This window comes from Naegleria gruberi (genome assembly GCF_000004985.1).
Source record: "Naegleria gruberi genomic scaffold NAEGRscaffold_53, whole genome shotgun sequence".
NCBI lineage: Eukaryota > Heterolobosea > Eutetramitea > Acrasida > Naegleriidae > Naegleria > Naegleria gruberi.
Window position 1 is genome coordinate 299,506 of NW_003163274.1, and position 20,560 is coordinate 320,065.

A 20,560-nucleotide genomic window follows, 5' to 3' on the forward strand; every position below is an offset into this window, starting at 1 on the left:
TCAAAAAAAAATGGGAAGAAAAACAAAAGGATTTGATGATGACGGTTACTACAATAATAAAGAAAAAGCTGGTGGTAGTGCTGGTAAAGCATTAAAAGGAGTTTTTAATAAGAGAGGATCAAATCATAGAGGATATAAAGCCGGAGGATATGGTGGATATTACAAGGCTATGGAAATGCTCGATAATGAATCATCTATGGAAATGGAAAGAAAGAAAAAACCAATAGAAGATTCTGAAGAGGAGGAAGAAGAGGAGAAAGAAGAAAAGGAAGAAGAAAAATCTGAAGAAGAGGAAGAAGAATCCGAAGAAGAAGAGGAAGAAGAAAAATCGGAAAAGCCTAAAATTGATGATGGTGAATTCCAACCTCAAAGAGTACAAAAAACTAAAAAGCAAATGCGTTTAGAAAGATTAGCACAAAGAAAATCAGAGAAGGAAAAGGAAAAACCCGAAGTTAAAAAAGAAGCACCTAAAAAGAAGACAAATTTCCCTATTGATTTAGCAATGTGGGATTTCCAACAATGTGATTCAAAGAGATGTACAGGTAAAAAGTTAGAAAGAATGAGAATGTTGAGATCATTACCTGTCTCTTGTCACTTTAGAGGAGTTGTTCTTACACCACAAGGTAAACAATCAGTTTCAGCAGCAGATAGAGAAGTTGTTAAAGAACATGGTGCATGTGTTGTGGATTGTTCATGGAATTGTTTAGATATGGTACCATTCCATAAATTGAAATCACCAAATAATAGATTATTACCTTACCTTGTTGCTGCCAATCCTGTAAATTATGGTAGACCATTGAAATTAAGCTGTGCTGAAGCTCTTGCTGGAACTATGTATATTTGTGGATTGAAAGAAGAAGCTAAAGCTCTTTTAGCAAAATTCAAATGGGGACATTCATTTATTGAACTCAATTATGATTTATTAGAAGCTTATTCACAGTGTAAGAATAGTGCAGAAGTTGTCGCCGTTCAACAAGATTATATTACAAAATTAGAAAAGGAAGCTAGTTCAAAAGAAAAGAGTGATTCTTCAGGAAATATTGTTTCTGCTGATGATTTATATGGCGAATATTTTACAAAAGATGATGAAAATGAAGAAGAAGGTGTTGAAGATGATTTGGTAGAACCACTTTCTGATGAAGAAGAGGAAGATGATGACGATGAAGAAGAAGAATAAATTATTATAAACAAAATAAGATCCAATGAAGAAAATTATTTATCGTTGTTATCTTTGTGTTTTTCTTGTAATTTCTTGGTAATTGGTTCTATGGCTTGATGGAAAATCAAATTAAATTTTTTTCCAGTAAAAAATGAACAAACGTCGAAGCACCTCTTCCGTTGGATCATCAACAGCCTCTTCTTCATCATCAATGAGTGTCGTGCAACAAAGAGGCTTTAATTTATATGATGGTTCAACTAATCACAGTACAGCTAGCAGTACAACACTTTCATCAAATTCTGTTAGTCAGAGCATGTTTCCAGGACAAACACCTCTTCTTTTTCCACCACAACAACAAAACCTTCAACAACAACAACAAGTGTTAATAACTGCTACAAAGACTGGACACTTGTGTACGGAACAAGAAGAGGAAACTAGATTGCAATATCTCTTTCAAAAATACTATAATCTTGAGAAGAGACACCGAATTGAAATGCAGTGGTATGGGCATCCAATCAGGTATGTAAATTTTGTGCGATCAAGCATGCTAAATAATTTTACCACATGATAACAGTAATAATAATAACTGTCCAGCTATGGTTGATATTTTGGTGACTAGTAGAAAGTTGAAAAACGAAGAAACCTCACCAACAGAAGTACTATTCAAAACACATTCATACGAAATTAAATTAATACCGAATGAGTATTTCTTTGAGTGGAATGGTGGAAAAAAGAGTGGATATAATGTTGAACTTAAATTATTTAAAAAAGCTGTTAGTGGAAAAAAGAAGAAAGGAGAGGAATCACAAGAAGTATATAATGAACACACTGATTGTGGTGTTCCATTGATTAGTTATACATATACAGAGGATGTGTTCACAAATTCTTGGATTTTGAACTTGATATGGCCAGATGAAAAAACTAAAACATCCTTCAGAGGAGACTTTTACTTTTCAATTTCTGTTTATAGAAAAATTGATGAAGATACATTTAGAAGACTTTTCACAAGAGTTTCAAGTAGATTTAAGATTGTATCAAAACCTGGTGTATATTTAAGTAAGAAGAGAAAAAAGTCTGAGGAAGATGAAGAAGTTTCCAATGAAGTACCAAGCTCTAAGAAACTTCAACCACCACAAAAGGTCATTCCTCCAAATTCATCATCAAGTGCCACCTCAACTTTATTACTTCCAAGCTTAGAAGCTACTCCAATGCCAACTTCCAATTCAAACCTAAATACTATTTTCACAAATACTGTACATGATGCATCATTATTCCTTCCTCTTCCACAAACAATCAAGCAACAACCATTATCTCAATTATCTACACAAGAGAATCTCCTATCTGATAATCAATTCTTTGCAGAAATGGACTCTAATAGAAATTTGATGCAACCACCAATAACCAATGAATCTACCAAGTCTGTGGATACATCTTTAAAGATTGATAACTCCCAGCTGAAGCCATCCTTTGATAATTTATTCTTTTCACAAGCTTCTCAACCATTCCTTTCATTTTCTCTTATTGAACCAACTCCAAAACCATCATCAGAAGAAATTAATCCATTCTCACCAATAACACCTCATACACCATCAACACCAAATGGTATTTTTGGAGAACATCAACAAAATCCTCAAAAAGGTGTGTTGACACTCAATTTTTCACAAGAGGGAGCAACTGAAAATGATTGGTGGTTCTACAATACTTCTCAATTACCAGAGAAAGAAGCTCAAACCAATGATGATTTCTATCACAAAATGTTGGAAGATACTAATAATAGGAAAGTGTAAATTTGAATTTATTAAATAATTATGATGACTAACAAGTGTGTTTTGAAAGTCAAAGGTTAAAATCCTCTACAATTATTGTGCAGGCAGGATCTAATGTAGAATCACTAACATGACTCAACGAAATTAGAGTTGCAGTATTAGTATTAACACTGCCAGTTAACTCTTCGTCTATTGATTGTCTATTAGAGGAATCAGTAATGCAATCAAAATTGTCTAATGAATTCTTAATCATTTGACTAGTGCATTTAGATTCTCTCCAAGTACGGTATTCTTTAGTTTGTATAAATCTGGAAAAGGAATCAAAAAGATTTGTACAAACATCTCTTTTCAAAAATTCCAAAACTGTTTTGGAAGTTTCAACATCAATCTTCTTTGAAAATCTTTCTCTTTCAACAAGTTTTCTACTTGAATGGGAAACATTCACCTCTTTATCACTTGAACTACTAAGAAATCTATCATGAATTGATTTGATATGTTTACTTCTCTTACTTGATGAAATATTTGACAAGCGTTGTTCAAGTATTTCTAATTCTTTAAATAATTCAATATTTTCAGTACATAATTGTTGTTCACAAAACTCATAAAACAATTGCATTCCACTTGGATCTCTCAAAAGTGCAATTATTTCTTGTATATTAATTGATGGATTTAAACTATTGAAAATATCTTCGTCTTCGTTAGAGGATGAGGATAAGATTGGTGATGTTGAAACTGATGATGTTAGTGATGATTTGTTTGGTGATAATTGTAATAATCTCTTATGTTTTGGAATGGTAGTTGAACTTGGAGAAAGTGAAACTGATTTACGGTCATTAAGTATATTTTTGCTGTTTGGCATATTGACAAGTGAAAATCTTTTTTCTTGACTGTTAGATTGATCATTAGAATGTTTGTTGGAAGAATTAATGTCGTTCGGATGACGTTGTTTCTTATCCTTTGTTGGTGTGCCCAAAGACACTGTAAATCTCTTATTAGAAGAAGCAGAAGAATTCGGTGATGATGAATTATTATTGTTGGTACTAGTAATAATACTTGATGAAGTTATTGTCAAATGTGTTGGAAGATGTGAATTGGTAAGACTCTTACGATCACCACTACCTCCAACCATCATCAAACGACCAAGACTATTTCTATTAGTAGTCGTAGATTTAGATTCATCAATAGTGGATTCAAAATCATCGGCATATTCATTCGAATGTCCATACAGAACTGAATGACGTTTCAGGGAGGATTTCTGTTGATTATTTCCCATTGTATATATATTGATCAAAATTGTTTTAAAGGTATGTAGTTGATGCAGATGATTGAATCCAACTCCTAACGACTGAGATCTTGAATATCACACAACACTTCGTTTCTTTTTTTTTCGAACGCACCATTCACCAACAGGCAATTAAATATTTGATTGATGTCCTCTTTTTTTGATGCGAAACTAAAAGGCCTTAAGGCACTCACGGTCTGTTGGTTTTTGGTGCTGATTACTCAATCATCACCTTAATTGGCACAAATTGTTTGTCATTTCTTAGATTACCATCTTTGAAATTAAGACACTCTCTGAATTTGTTTCTTTTCATTATACCCTCAATAATTTTTCAATGTAGTAATTAGTTTGGCAAGATTAAACACGAATGTGAAAATGTCTTTTTCTTTTTAACTTTTTTATTCGTGAATTTGATATCTTACATCAGCTCATCTTTAATGATATGAACGATGGATTGAATCCACGAATTCAAAATTTGAGGAAGTGTTATTGAGGAATGTAAATTCTGAAAAGGTATATTATCAATACTTTTTCCAATACCAAACAATGCTTTACCTCCAATTAAATTATTAAAATATCTTCGTATATTTACAAATAAACTATTCTTTTCTGTTGCATAATTATTTTTAAATGTTATCGAACATGGAAGAATATTTAAATCCTCTACAAGTACATCAATATTTAAATTTGGGAGTGTTATAGTTCCCTTTTCTCTTGGATGTACAATAAATATTACTGTATATACTGTATCAGATTGTTTTTCTACCTTAATTAGAGGTAGATCTACAATGTTACATGTTAGAGAGGGTAATTCATCCAATTTTACCTCATTTATCAAACTTCGTTTTATAATATCTATAGCTGCAAGTCTCTTTTTAGGATTTGGTGGTAAATTCAGTATAGTATCTCTCTTCTTAGTCGAGGGTATTAAATCAAAACAATTTAAATCTCCTACAATTGAATTTGATGAAATTAAATATGAAAATCCTAAATTTTCAGTCAATATTTCAATACCAGCTTGAAGTTCCTTTTCTGGTAATTTCAGAATATCAAAATCTTGATCAAATTGAATTTTAAATTTCTTCTTTAAACCTTCTTTCAGAGAAGAAATAAATTTCATATGACCCTCGTTAGGTTTAAAAGTAGTTTTTTTTTCAGGAGTATTAAACAAATTGAGTAAAAATTCTAAATGTTTGGCATTTTCATTTTGTTTTGTACAGTCAATAGTTAATTTTTCATATTCATTCGATCCTTTTGGAAATTTATCCAATTTTAATTTACTTTCCTCAAGCCTTTTTTGTAAGGGTGTCAAAACTTCTGCTCTAATAAAATCTGCATGTTTTTTCAATTGTTCATAAACTTTCCAATATACAGCTGTAAAATCCTCGGTGCTATTATTTTGTAAATTATTGGAAGCAATATTACTCGTTCCAATATTAGATTTAGTATTAATACAATCAAACAATTCCTTTTGAATATTTTCTAATGTATAAGATGCTGGTTTATAATTTGTAAATATCAATTTTGCTATTGAACTTAGAAATACTTCTTTTGAAGAAGCCTTTTTCCAACCATCCACAATTTTCTCTAAAAAGTCCTTATTATCTTCTTGTGTAATATTAGCAATTTTAGATGCCAATGAAAATAATTCCTTTCTCTTCTCTCTATTAATTTCATCCCTCCATGAAGGTTCCGATGGTGCCTGTTGTTGTTGTTGTTGATGTGCTGATGTTATTTGATGTTGTTGTTGTTGTTGTTGTTGTAGCAGTGGATTAATACTACCTCCTGTAAGTATTTTAACAGGTTGTTTGTTATTCTTGAGTAACGACATCGGAGCAGTCCCACCTAATGGTAAGCCAATATTTGATGTCATAATATTCGGTGGAACACCAGCAACTAAAGTAGAAGAAGGAACCTTCGAAGTCATTGTCTGTATCGATGATGATAAAGGCTTGTTCGAGGTTGTTAAACCACCACCACCAGCTGCCGATGAAGAGGGTTTCATTTTTTCATCGAACAAATTTCAATGATAATTATTATTACGGAAAGTTATTTTGTTTTGGCTGCAATGTATTTCACTGTGGTGGAAGTTTTTTAGAGTGTGATGAGTCATCAAGGAAGATCACGTTATGTTCTTTAAAGTATCCTCCTGTGAATGTTAACAAACTCATTCAAGTGAAGGACAATTTTGGTGGGTGCGTAGTTTGGAAATTTTGAGAGACAATTTCAAAATTGAGATTCCATGCTTGCTTTTTGATTGCATCCCTTCCCCCTGAGACAAACCAAAAGATATATGTAAATCATTGATGAAGAGAATATATGATATTCTGGATTGGAAAATTAGATTATCAGAATGATGGTGATGATAATTAAACATAATAAAAAATGTCTGGAGTGGTATGTGTTTATATTTGATGATACTGATGATGTTGATCACAAAATCTCTTAGGAAGACTACATGTTAGATATTTATGATGATGTATTAAAATCGAATGGAAATAACAATGCGAGTGGAAATGTTGATAGCACCACCACCAGTAGTAGTAGTAGCATTAATCAACAACAATCTAATAATTTATTGTACAAAAGTAATGATCAACAGAGAAGTGGTGTAGAATATCGATCACATTCGGAAAGTGTAAATAATTATGAAGATGAGGCTGATGCCACTTCATCTATTAAAATTAGTAATTTACAATGGGTAGGTGTTTAATGATCATTCAACATTATTAATGATTAAACATTATTTAAATATATTATAGTGGACAACAGATGAATTTATGGAAAACATTTTACGAAAATACGGAATAATTAAAAGCCTAAAATTTGAAGAAGACAAGAATAATGGAAAGAGTAGAGGAATTATAAATTGTGAATTTGAGGATAAATATCAAGCAATGAAGGCAAAGGAAGCAATGTTAGGAATGAAAATTCGTGGAAGTTTAATTCAAATAGAATATATTCAAAAAGGAGGAGCAGTACAACCAAGGTATACAAGTTCCTCTTCATTGGGAAGATCTTCTGAGAATGATCAAGAATCATCATCATCAAGGAATGATTATTATGATTCAGATAGAGATTCCAATAGAAATTCATCTGGAGGAAGAAATGATTCTGATAATAGAAAAAAGGGAAATAACAGTAGAAATGATTCTAGAAATGATTCCAGAAATGATTATTACAGATCTTTATCTAATAATTATGATAAGAAGAGAGATCGAAATAGTAGTGGAAATGGCAATAGATCTTCCTATGAATCATCAAGAAAGTCTCCAAGAAGATACAGAGATTATAGATAAAAATTTATTGAGCTATATAGGTTTAATCATTTCTCTTTCTCTTACCTGCCTTGTCAACAGATTCAACATTTTTATCAAAAGATTCCTTAGCTCTTTTTGTATTGAATTTAACTTTTCTAGCTTGTTTCTTCTTATATGCATGTCCAGGATTAGGTTGAGTATTTTTCTTAACAGTTGGTTGTGGAGTTGGTGTTTTCTTATCGTTTGAAGATTGAGGAAGTGTCTTCATCTTATTCTTTAAATGTTGTTGAATAACTTGAAGAGGATTGGATTGAAAAACTGGATGATTTAAAACATTTGTAAATTGTTCAATTTCATTCTTCATTTTCTTATTCTTCTTTGCAACTTCATTCGATTCCTTTTTAGGTTTTTCTGGTTTTTTCATATCTGATGTTTCTTCATTTTGTAAAAGTTTTGACATTGGATCAAAACTGAAAATTCCTTGTTGTTTTTGTTGTTGTTTCTTATTCTTATTCATTGATTCTTTAGTTTCCGTTATTCTTTGTAATAAACCTTTTCTTTTCTCAAATTTTTCTTGTTTTTTAAGAGTTTTTCTCTTTCTTCTTGATAATCCTCTTTCAAATTCCAAACGATCAGTTGCTGTAATATTTTCATCAATTGTTGGTTCCGATATTGTTGTTGATGTTTCATCATTAACTGTTGGTTCTTCAGCTTTTTCTACAAGTGTAGAGTGAGAAGCATCATTACTATCTTCCACAAAACGTCTTCTCTTATTAATTGGTTGTTTAATCATTTTTTTTCAACTTGTTTTTTGAATTAAATATTCAATAATAATTTTATAATATTATATTAAATATTATAAAATTATTATTACTAATAATAGTACTGGCTAGTATAATAAAAACTAGAAGAACATGAATAGCTGCTAATAATTATTACAATATTTACATTTAGTTTAATAATTTTAAATCTTCATCATCGGGAGCGAAGAGTGATTTTTTCTTCCATTTATCTCTTCTGGTCATATTTTCTGATAATTTTAAATTATGATCATATTCCCACTTCGGAACATGAGGTATTTTGAATTTTCTTAAAATGTAATAAAATACAATTTCACCAGATCGACTGTATTAACACATTTTAAATATTATTAAATTAATTATAATAAAACAACATACAATAAAAACCATCCCCAAATTAAAGTATTAAAAATAAATTTTGGAATGTCCAAAGATGATGAGGACGAATCTCTTACCATAAGAGAAGACATTTTTTACAATTTGAATTTAATCAATTATTAATTTTGAATTGTAAAAATGATTAAGAGAAATTTACTTGAGGATGATATTGGAATTCTACAGCTGAGTTATTGTAACATTATGTGAAGGTTTAATCCAAGAAGGACTATGATCATAGGTTCCTGGACCAATGTGTGGTGATTCAAATCTAGATATTGGAGCTGTCTGTACACGTGTATTCTTTGATAAATCAATTCCTTTTGGTTTCTTATCTGTAAATGAGGGTGGTAAATAATTCGGTCCAACAATTGCTGCTCTATCTCTTGGTAATTTCTCTGTAAATCTACTCGTTGTTGATGTGAACCCAGTTGTTCGTGTGGAAAATGATTTCTTTGACCAATTTTCATTTGCAATTGCATAAACTCCAACTGGAGGTGTTGTATCTTTCACTAATTTTCTTTCATTGTTATCAGAGCTTCTTGTTGTCCTGGATTGGAATGTACTAGATCTTGCATCTGTCTTTCTTACTTGATTTAGTTTTTCAGGTACGTTATATGAACCTGGTGGAGGTGCTTTTGCTTTTTCTATATTTGTAAACCTAGCAGATGTTGAGCCAAATACACCAAAAGCACCTCTTGGTTTCTTTGTTAAATCATTTGTAAGATAATTACTATCATTGTAGCTTCCAGGTCCTGGAGGAGCATCTTTGGATTTGTAATTAAATCTTTCAGTTTTAGCATTGAATGGTCCATGAACTTTTGTACGATCACTACTAACATATTTCTCCTCAAAAACTCTAATATATTCACCAGGTCCAGGTGCACTTGAAAATGTACTTGAAAAATCAAAAGGCCTAGATGTTGTACTTCCAAATGGTTGGTGTTTTGTTTTGTGAGCAAGTTTTGGCTCCTTAGAATCATAAGCTCCAGGTCCTAAATTTGGTGACCTTATTTTGTCAATTGGAACAAGTGATGATCGTTGAGTCCTAGATCCAAATATCGAACCATAACTTCTTGACATATCATTCACTTTGCTGTCATATGCTCCAGGTCCTGGATTTTTTGGAATTTTAAATATGTCTCTTGTAGTTGAACTTGTAAATATTCCTTGTGTTTTCCTTGGTGCTGTAATTTCTTCTACAAAATATTGACCTGGTCCAATTGAATCTTGATATGTTCCTTTATATCCTCCATCTGGTGGTCTTTGTCTTATTAATTCACCACGTGGACCTTCTTCATATCCATGTGATTGTGTATTAGCTGGAATTGATGGGGCAGTTGATAGTTGTTTAGTTGGAGTTGATGGATTTCTTGTTTTTGGAGGTGATTTACTAAACTTTTTTTCAAGGAAACTGTCAATATCCGATTTTACTTGATAACTTCCAGGTCCTTAATTCATCAATTCAACATTAAATTATTATTCATATTAAATAGAAGAAATATAGAAAAAAAATTGGTCATAATAAACCTACCTGGATTTTCCTCAATTGATGTATTTAAATCAAATCTTGTTGTTGCAGATTTAAAAACAGAGGAACGATCGGTTTTTGAGGTGAAGGCTGTTGGACTTGAATAAGTACCAGGTCCAGGAGTGAGAAACTTTTCATTGGTTGATGTTGTGTACCTCTTTTCCGTTGAGAAGAATGGTGCTGAGGCATATTTAGGCTGTTTTAAGAATGGTTCATGAGAAATGTAACTACCCGGTCCTAGTGCATCACTTGTGTTTGTTTTGGAGAGATCAAAGTCTCTTATGGATCGGCTTACCCATGCCATTAGGTGTTGATGATGATGAAATTATTGTTTATTGTACTACTATCTAGATCCTAGTTGTTTATTTTTTTTAAAAAATTTTAATCGGTTTTTAAGGGCGCCAAATTATTTACGGCCGTTGAAAGATTGTGCTGATAATTCAGATGTTTTGCTATTACTAATACCATTGATACTCAATTAATTGAGTTTGTGTGTTCGGCATCAACTCCAATCTTTCCTTAGTTTCATTTTGCATAAAGAAAGAAAAATTTAATGCCAATAATTTGGGATATTAATGAGAAATTTCTTTTATTTACACTACTTTTTTAATTTAAATTTTGTTAGTCAAATTTTATTATTTAACCGTTGTAAATTAAAATACACCAGAGTAATATTCTTCATAGGCTTGCATAATTTCCTCTCTCGTATTCATAACAAATGGTCCTTGTCTTGCAACTGGTTCCTTAATAGGTTGACCTGATAAAATTAAGAATTGAACTTGATCAGATGTACTTTCAAATTCAAATTGAGTATTTTCAATTGTTTCATCGAATAAAACTGCAGATTTTTCAACAACTTGTTGATTTTCAAATATTCCATTTCCTTCAAATAAATAAATTAAACCTTGAAATCCTTTTGGAATTGTTTCTATGAATTTTTCATTCTTCTTATTGATTTTAACATGACCTACTAATACAGGAGTTTTTAAAAGCACTGGACTATTTAAATCATGTGAAATACTTTTACCTGCCAGAACAGAATAAAGTACATTTTCCGTAATTTGCTTTTTTGGAATTTCACTTGCTCTTAAATCTTGATAATATGGATCAATTAATTTATCTTGAGATTTTAAATTAATCCAAATTTGAAACCCATGCATAGGTCCATCTCCAATTGGTGTTTCTTCATGTCTAATTCCTCTACCAGCTATTGTAATTATATTATTGTAAATAATTGTAAAGTATTAACAAGTATTAACATACCAGTCATCCATTGAGCATCACCAGAAGATAAATAACCACTTCTTCCCAAACTATCTCTATGCCTAGTTTGACCAGTTAATATATAAGAAAGTGTTTCAAATCCCTTATGAGGATGTTCTGGAAATCCATTTTTAGCATTTGGTATTTTAGCTTCATCCAATAATAAGAATGGATCATGAACTGAAACTGTTGGTCCACCAATGGTTCTACACACTTTAACACCTGCACCTTCATTCACTTCCTTTCCGAGAATTGTTTTAAGAATTTTTAATTTCATAGCGTGTTGTTGTAGACTCATTTTATTTGATTGTTTTATTTGCTTAATTGTTTATTGCTCAAGAGATGAAATATCAAAATAGATGCGTTCGGACATGGGAGGTTATGTAATCTTTCATTTATTCCGAATTGAGTGGCTTATTTCTTGCATTTCATCCGAATGTGTATTGGTTTTTTTGTTACAATGTGTTTAATAATTGTTGTTCTTCATCATTTAATTGTAAATAATAGTTTAATGTCAATCATTCATCAATCACCACTCATAAATAATAATTTAAATAGTTCAATTTAAAAAATGTTTAAACTTGCATTTCCAATACGAGTTACCAAATTATACATGGTGATGATGATCATCATTTCCATCTCTATATTATTCATCATTATATTTACACTTTACAATAAAAACATACAGAATAATCATGGAAAATCTACACAAGTAGAACATATATTACATGAATCATTATATCATCGGAATGATGGATTTCCATATATTCCTTATCAGATGGGAAATAATCAACTCATTCCACGAATAATTCATCAAACATTTAAAAGTCAAACTAGAAATGAAATGACAAGTGGCATGCAAAATGCAAGTAAAAGTTATGAATCCAATTCAAAATTTAAATATATTTATTATAATGATGATGCAGTTTTACAATTTTTAATTGATAATTATGGAGAAAATTCTGATGAATTTCATGCATTTAATAATTTAATTCCATTTGCATATAAAATTGATTTTTGGAGATTGGCAGTTTTATATAAAATTGGAGGTTATTATTCAGATATTGATTCAATTTTATTAAAAGATTTAGATAAGTGGATTGAAAATAATGCAACAATGGTATTACCTGTTGGATATGCTTCATTTGCTTGGTTTGGATTTGAATTTGCATTCATTGGAAGTATTCCTCATCATCCATTATTGAGAATTGCTATGGATATGATTATTTATAATGTGAAAAATAAGTATATTCCAGAAGTTCCTAGAAAATTACATGAACTTGATTTATTTCTTAAATTTGTTACAATTTCAGGACCTGTTCTTATGGGAAAAGCTTTTAATAGATATATGAATGAACCTGATGAAGCTCCTCATAATATTGTAAAGGGAAGAAGAGAAGGTTTTCAATTTCTTGGATTTTGTGATAATGGTATAAAATATTTTACAACAATTCCACATCAGAGAGATTATAGAGAATGTAGAGGTGAAATTGTCATACAATTCAGATATGAGGAATATCGTCAAGAGAGGAGGAAATCTTATAAACCATATTGGGCAAGTTTTAAGGAAGGTAACATTTTTAAAACTTAGAAAAAAGTTGTAATGCACTAACACAGAAACGAGATTAATGTTGTCGATTAATAAACGAGAAGAAATCAAAGATTTTAGGTAAAATCTAATTGATTGTGTCATTCAGCTATTTAAAAATGATCTATTAGATGAAGAGATGGTCATTGCATGAGGTAGAACATGAAATTGTTGTCTTGATTTTTAAATTAAGGGCTTCAAAGTTTTTTGATTTGTTCACAAGAGGTCAGATAGAAAGATCGAAACAATAGTGTTATTTATTCGAATTAATTTAGGGTATTTATTTATTTTAGACATAGAGAAAATCAAATAAAACTTTGATTTGATTTTGTTGGAGATGAAGAAGGTGAAGAATTAGTTGATAATTGTTTTAAATTTTTCAATCTTGGACTATTTGGACTTGAATTTCCATTTAAATTATTATTGGTAAAAGGTGATTCTAATGAAATATTTCCATTTATAGTATTATTATTAACAATTGAACAAATATTTGGAATTGGTAAATTAATATTTCCACTATTTAATTTAATTAAAGAATATTGTTGTAATTTTTTAATAATATTTACATAAGAATTATTTAAATCACCATTTAAAAGTAATAAAATAATAAAAAATAAATCATCTGAATATTGAATTAAAGGTTTTTTAAATTTAAATGTTAAAAATGTTTTTAATTGATTAACATCAATATTTGTATTAATTAAATCCTTATTTGGATTAATTTCCAAAATTAGAAGTTGTAATAAAATAAATCCAATACATTTTATATCTTTTTTAAAATAATCATTTTGATTTTGATTTAAAAGTTCATTCATATTTTCATATTGAATTTGTTCAAATACTAAATTTGTATCGTGATGTTTTTTTAACATTGAATTAATTCTTTGTTTTAAAATTCTATTTTGGTTTTGAATTTCTAAATTTGTAAAATCTTGTAAATATTCAATTCCACTTAAAATTATTTCAAAATCTTTTTCATTAAAAAGTAAAGTTTCTAAATTTAAATGATTATGTACTTGTTGCCTTTTATGGAGATATTGAATAACTTCAATTAATTGTTTTCCTATTTTGTAAATTTCAATTTCTTCAAATAATATTGTTTGATTTTGTAAAAATTGTTGAAATGTTGGATAATAGTTTGTAACATAATAATAATTATCATTAAAATAAAATTCTTCTATTTTTGATTGTAAATATTTATGTTTAAATATATTATATTTAGAAATCTAATTAAATTAAATATAAAAATATAAAATAAATATTAAATTAAATATTAAATTAAATTAAAATATATTATAAACATACCATATTTGTAAATTCTGATAAAGTATTAAATTTACTAATAAATGAAATTTCTAATTTTTGTAAATCATTTACTTTATAAATAGTATATTGATTTAAATGTTTAATATTTTCAATAATTTTAAATCTTCCATTATAAATAAATTGATCATTAAATTTCTTTAAAAAATTAAAAATTGCCTTTTTCTTTTTTCTTGAACTTTTTAATTCTGGTAATTTTAATAAAACTTTATCAAATCTATTTAAACATTCCTTTCTAGCATTACTATCATCTAAATGATTTACAAAAACATTTAAAATATCAACAATTGTATCAATAGTTGGTCTTGTTAATGGATGTAATTGTAACATTGATATTACTAATCGAATTATTAATTCTGGTATTCCATTATTTTTTAACTTGTTACAAATAATTGAATGAGTTTCATTTTCATCGGTTTTTATAGCTTCATGCATTAAAAATTTAGTTTCTTGATTTTTTACATTTCTAATAATTTGAATTTCCAATGTTAATAATTCATAAAATACACATCCCAATGAAAATATATCTATTATTATTATTATTATTATTATTATTGGTATGAATTAGTATGAATTAGTATCATGATGATGATGATGATATTAAGGTGATGATAAATCCAATTAAATGTTATTAAAATATTAAATATATTAAAATATTAAACATACCACTATTTTTATCAATTTTAAAATTACCAGTTGAACATTCAGGTGATAAAGTAATTGGTGTTCCTCTAAAACTAATTGTATTTAAATCATTTGTTGAAGTTAATAAACCAAAATCACCAATTGCAACTTCTTCCATATTTAGAGTTGAAGAATAATTAATTAAAATATTTTCATTTTTTAAATCTCTATAAATTAAATTATTAAAATGAATTTGTTGTAAACCTAAACAAATTTGTAATAAAATATTTAACCAATTTGGAACTGTTTTTAAATTTCTTAATTTTGAATTTGTAATTAATTGTTGTAATGAAGATTTATAAAAAGGCATAACAAGACAACATGAATATTCATCATTTTTCTTTTCAATTGAATAATCTAAATATGGTATTAGATTTGGATGTTTTAAATTTGAAACTTGTTCAATATTCCATTGTAATTCTTTTAATTTAATTGAATCTAAATTTTGTATTAATTTTTTAATAGCAACATCTCCAAATTGAATTGATTTACAATGAAATACAGTTCCTTCTCCTCCACTTGCTATTTTTTTTAAAACAACATATTTACCATTACATAATGTATGTACTGTTATGGATTTTAACCAAATTGGTTCAATTTGAATTAAATTTAAAATTAAATATTTTAATAACATTGAAATATGATTTCCTTTAGAAAATTCAGGTAATTTACCAATTATTTGTTTACCAAATATCCACATATGTTTTAATGTATAACTAACTAATTGTATATTAAATATTTCCTTCTTTTTCTTTTTTTGATTATTCAATTTTTTTAAATCTTGTTCAATAAAACTTTTTATAGCTTCCATACTTGTTTGAAAGGCAATTTGTTCATCTTTAGATATTTTAGAATCGGGAAATTTAACCCTATCAGATTTTACAAGTAATTTTATAGCTGCCAATATTGAACATGTTAAAATAAAGATTAAATGTGAACATGATTTTTGTGATAATAATGTATAATATCTATTCAATTCTATATCTATATTATTACTAGTAGTAGTTGTATTATTTGTATTATTTGTATTATTTGTATTATTTGTATGAGTATTATTAGAATTATTAGAATTATTAGATGATGAATTACCCTGATCAATAGTTGCTCTAAATGAAGTTGTAGGTAAATGTAAATTAATTTCCTCAGTGAGTGGATTATGATCATTGGAATTGAAAAAATTATTCATACTACTTCTATTTTGATTATTTTGATTATTATTATTGAATGATTTTAAAACTCTACCAAATGTTGCAGGTGTTGGTAATTGTTTTCTATCAACAAAACCAAAAGCATCAATAACTAATTTTTGTAAATCATCAAAATTATTTGGTATTTGAGTAAAGAATGGTTCATTAGAATCTTCATCAATTGAACTTAAAATTGTATCTTCTAAATATTGAATAAAAGTTTCAATTATAATTGTAATATTTTGTTCAAATGCAATCATTAGAGTATAAATTAATTCATTCAATCTTGTTGAATTTTGAAAGAAATTTGTTATATTAATATAAACAAACATGAAATCCTTATTTGATTTTAAATTTAAATGATGATTTTGTATAAAATCTTTCATTCTCTTTTTAATTAAAAATAAATAATCAAAATTTTGACCAAATTTATCAATTTGTAATTTTTGAAATTCAATTTGATTTTGTAAATAAGCATCAGAAGAAGCTTTAAAATAAAATTCAAAATATTTTAAATCATATTCACCTTGTATCATATCATATAATGAAAGTGATTGAAAATAATCTAATAATTTTTTATAATTAATTGATTTTTCTGTAATTGAATGTAATGTAAAATAATTATCTAATAATTGAATTTTACTAAATTTATCCATTGGATATATTGCTGATTTTAATACTGTTATTACTTTACCATCACATAAAAAATCAAAATGATCAATTTTATAATAATATTGATTAAAATATTTTGTAAAAAATCTACTTTTAATATTTCCATTTATAGTAATTATTTTACCTCTATCTGCTATAAATAAATCATTTTCTAATAATTCTGTTACATAATGTGTTAATAATATTTTAATTGGTTTATAATTTGTATATTCTCCACTACAATATACACTTCCTGAATTACTTAAAAAGTAACAATTATTTTTAGAACATTCAATATCTATAATTGGTATATCTTGTTCTATAAAATATGTTAATTTTTCAAATTCTCCATATATATCATTAGTATGATTTAATCCAAATTTACCAAATTGATTTTCACCATATACATATATATTAAATGTTGATGTTAAAATTAAAATACTTTTATCATGACATGAAATTTTTTTAATAAAATCTTTTTGAATATTTCTATTATTATTTAAATTATTTATATTATTTAAATTATTATTTAAATTTATATTATTTATATTATTATTTAAATTATTTATATTATTTAAATTAGAATTATTTAAATTAGAATTATTTAAAATTAATTGATTATTAAAATTTGGAAATGGAATTGGTTTTGTACAAAAATTTTTAACATCTTTACATTTAATTCCAATTTCATCATCATTACAAATTCCACAAATAAATAAATCAAAATCTTTTGTAATCATTAAAACATAATATTTTGTTAATGATGAAATTGAATGAATATTTGATGTAATAAGTGTTGGTGTTTTAATTACTTTTAATCTATTATCTGTATTACTTGTTATATCTGAATAATAATTAATTCCACATCCATATAAATTACCACTTTCTATATTATTTTAAATATTATTTATTTAATAAATATATTTAATATTATATTTAGTTCTATATTATTTTAAATATATTGTAAACATACCAGTTAAAAATAAAGTACTTTCATATAAAGTTGTAATTTTCTTAATTTTTTCACCTTTAAAATTATTAAATTGTAATCTAGTTGGTATTTGAGTGAGAGGTTTATTATGTCCTAATCCTAATTGATAATTATTATTATTACCTGCTACCCAAATACTTTCATCCTCTTTTATTAAATATTAAATATTAAATATGATAAATATTTAAAAACATACCCATTACTATAAAAGTACAATAATTTTCAGTATAAATATTTCTAATTCTAGAAACATCAATTGAATCTCTATATTCATTCTTTACACCTAACATTATTAAATGATTTTCATACACTTCAGAGTCTTGTTGATCATCAAATTGTTGTTGATCATCATCACCATATAATATATAATCATCATCATCAATGGCTACTAAATATTGTCCATAATTAGTATTCTCTTTAATAATACCACTATTTAATATTAATGTACTTGATCCACTCAATTTATTTAAGTGATTAATTTTATAAAACAAATATTCTACATTAATAGTATTCTTATTGATCATATATTTACTTAGTGATGATAATGCTGATGCTGATGCTTTTATATTTTGATTAGATGATGATCCTACTCCTACTATAATATTACTACCACTATTACTACCAGGTGATGATACAGGTGAATCTATTGGTGTAGCAATTGATGATCTAAAGCCTAGTGCATTGTTATAATTACCTGAAAGGCTTGTTGATGATGATGATGGTGATATTGAAGTATCATTTTTATGAATACTAAAATATTCTTGATCCGAAGTAAATAATTTTAATAAATTCTGAGAACTTGTAGTACTGCCACTAGATGTTGACAGTCTATTATTATTGTTATTGGTGAGAATGGATGGTGAAGAATTGGAGGGTGATAGAGAAGGTGAATTTAATGAATGTCTTGAAGACATTTTTTATACTGTCTGACACTTGGCGTTTGATTGATCAACATTGTGGATAATTGATGGATAAAAACTCTTGAGCAGCAAAGAAAGAGCGGGAAGGTAGTTAACTTCCTTTTTTGAGTGTTAGCCACAATATTATGAATCAAATTTTGACAACAAAACAATTTAGTGTTGATTATAAATTTAAATGAATCAATGAGTGAATCAGAATCATCACAAGAACAAGTTGAAATTCTAGATGATTTATCATATATACATAATTATAAAGATGATATATTATTATTAGATGAATTTTATTTATTAAATGATGAAAATGTTTACATTTCATTAACTGATAATAATAATAAACAATCTATTTCTATATATGGAATATTATATAATAGTAATAAAATACCAAATAATTTAATTATAGATATGAATAATTTAATTCATGAAGATTTAAATATAATAATTTCAAAATTAAAATTAGAATCAAAATTTATTGGAAAATTAATTAATTTTAATATTGAATATGATAAATGTAAAAAACCAATAATTTTATTTACTATAAATAGAAATGATAAAATATTTGAATGTGAATGTCTAAGATGTGATTCAGATTATTTTAAAATTTTTAAAAAAATTTATAATTTATCTTCAATTACATTTTGTTTAATTTTATCTATTTTTAAATTTCCTAAACATGGAATTAATAAAATTATAAATGAATCAAATTCAATTTCAAAAGAATTTAAATTAAATATAAATATAAATTTAGAAATAATTAAAAATAATTATAATTTTATTATTGATGAAATTCATAAATTAAATAATGAAAAAATATTTAAAAGTAAATTTATTAATGAAATTTCAAATATTTTATTTAATAATTCTGAAATGGAAGAATATTCATCAGATTCTTCAGATTCATCTGATTATGATTATAAATTAACACCTAAAAAGGAAAGAAAACAATTAAAAAGAAAAAATGAAAATTTAAATTCTAAAAAAAGAAAAAAATTTAAAGAATTTAAAAATGAATTTGAAATTGAATTTTTAAAAGATGAAAATTCTATTAAAATTAATAATGAAATTATTCAAGATGGAGAAGCAATATATTTATTTCCATATTTAGAATTATTTCCAGATTTTTTAAAAAGTAAAATTGATATAAATTATTATCCTTATTTTATTTTTCAAATTAAATTTAAAAATAATGAAATTTATGGTAAAAGATTATTTAGACATTATGATTTAGCCTTTTTAAGTTTAAAAAATAATTTAAATATTTTAACTAGAGATGTAAATGAATTATTTTTAGATGAAAATGAAATTTTAATTCCAATACAAAAATACTATATAAGGAAATGTTATGTTTTTTATTTAATTGAAACAAATGAATTTGAATCAATTTCTAAAGATATAAGAGAACGAAGAGATATTTTTTATTGTAAACATTTAATTAATATTAAAAATAATTTTCAAAATTTTGAATTACTAAATATAGAAAAATTATATTGTAAAAATATGTTTAATTTAATTGATAATTATTCTAAATTTATTTTAAATAATTTAATTATTGAAAATGAAAATACAAGAAATTTATTAATTGGATTGGATTTATTTGGTGGATGTGGAGGTTTATCTTTTGGTTTATCTAAATCTGGAATTAATATGAAATATGCAATTGATAATAATATTGATGCTATAAATAATTTTCAATTAAATTTTAAAAATTCAAATACTTTTTGTAAAGATTCAATTAAATTTTTACAAAAAGTTAAAATTATTAATGAATTGAGAAAATTATGTA

General features: G+C 26.5%; 7 protein-coding genes across 7 annotated transcripts; 3 read left to right on the top strand and 4 right to left on the bottom strand.

The window, feature by feature from the left end:
- Positions 1-10: 10 nt before the first annotated feature.
- On the top strand, positions 11-1,200 carry NAEGRDRAFT_81227 (DUF367 domain-containing protein; the record flags this gene model as incomplete). Its single annotated transcript, XM_002672451.1, has 1 exon — positions 11-1,200. One exon carries the CDS (start codon positions 11-13, stop codon positions 1,175-1,177), a length of 1,167 nt encoding a protein of 388 aa, XP_002672497.1. The 3' UTR covers positions 1,178-1,200.
- Positions 1,201-1,310: 110 nt separating this feature from the next.
- NAEGRDRAFT_81228 (uncharacterized protein) lies at positions 1,311-3,004 on the top strand (the record flags this gene model as incomplete). Its single annotated transcript, XM_002672452.1, has 2 exons — positions 1,311-1,678; positions 1,734-3,004. The coding sequence occupies 2 exons, from the start codon at positions 1,311-1,313 to the stop codon at positions 2,944-2,946; spliced, it is 1,581 nt and encodes a 526-aa protein (XP_002672498.1). The 3' UTR covers positions 2,947-3,004.
- Positions 2,996-8,260, bottom strand: NAEGRDRAFT_52249 (uncharacterized protein; the record flags this gene model as incomplete). The annotated part of the gene is made up of 3 exons (XM_002672514.1): positions 2,996-4,180; positions 5,034-6,103; positions 7,552-8,260. The coding sequence occupies 3 exons, from the start codon at positions 8,258-8,260 to the stop codon at positions 2,996-2,998; spliced, it is 2,964 nt and encodes a 987-aa protein (XP_002672560.1).
- A 562-nt stretch (positions 8,261-8,822) lies between these two features.
- On the bottom strand, positions 8,823-10,477 carry NAEGRDRAFT_52250 (uncharacterized protein; the record flags this gene model as incomplete). Its single annotated transcript, XM_002672515.1, has 2 exons — positions 8,823-10,093; positions 10,177-10,477. The coding sequence occupies 2 exons, from the start codon at positions 10,475-10,477 to the stop codon at positions 8,823-8,825; spliced, it is 1,572 nt and encodes a 523-aa protein (XP_002672561.1).
- Positions 10,478-10,826: 349 nt separating this feature from the next.
- NAEGRDRAFT_72506 (uncharacterized protein) lies at positions 10,827-11,734 on the bottom strand (the record flags this gene model as incomplete). Its single annotated transcript, XM_002672516.1, has 2 exons — positions 10,827-11,380; positions 11,437-11,734. The coding sequence occupies 2 exons, from the start codon at positions 11,732-11,734 to the stop codon at positions 10,827-10,829; spliced, it is 852 nt and encodes a 283-aa protein (XP_002672562.1).
- A 546-nt stretch (positions 11,735-12,280) lies between these two features.
- On the top strand, positions 12,281-13,027 carry NAEGRDRAFT_72507 (uncharacterized protein; the record flags this gene model as incomplete). The annotated part of the gene is made up of 1 exon (XM_002672453.1): positions 12,281-13,027. One exon carries the CDS (start codon positions 12,281-12,283, stop codon positions 13,025-13,027), a length of 747 nt encoding a protein of 248 aa, XP_002672499.1.
- A 302-nt stretch (positions 13,028-13,329) lies between these two features.
- On the bottom strand, positions 13,330-18,774 carry NAEGRDRAFT_72508 (uncharacterized protein; the record flags this gene model as incomplete). The annotated part of the gene is made up of 9 exons (XM_002672517.1): positions 13,330-13,540; positions 14,330-14,343; positions 14,555-14,874; positions 15,014-15,139; positions 15,827-16,420; positions 16,982-17,344; positions 17,543-17,755; positions 17,843-18,007; positions 18,057-18,774. 9 exons carry the CDS (start codon positions 18,772-18,774, stop codon positions 13,330-13,332), a joined length of 2,724 nt encoding a protein of 907 aa, XP_002672563.1.
- Positions 18,775-20,560: the final 1,786 nt, after the last annotated feature.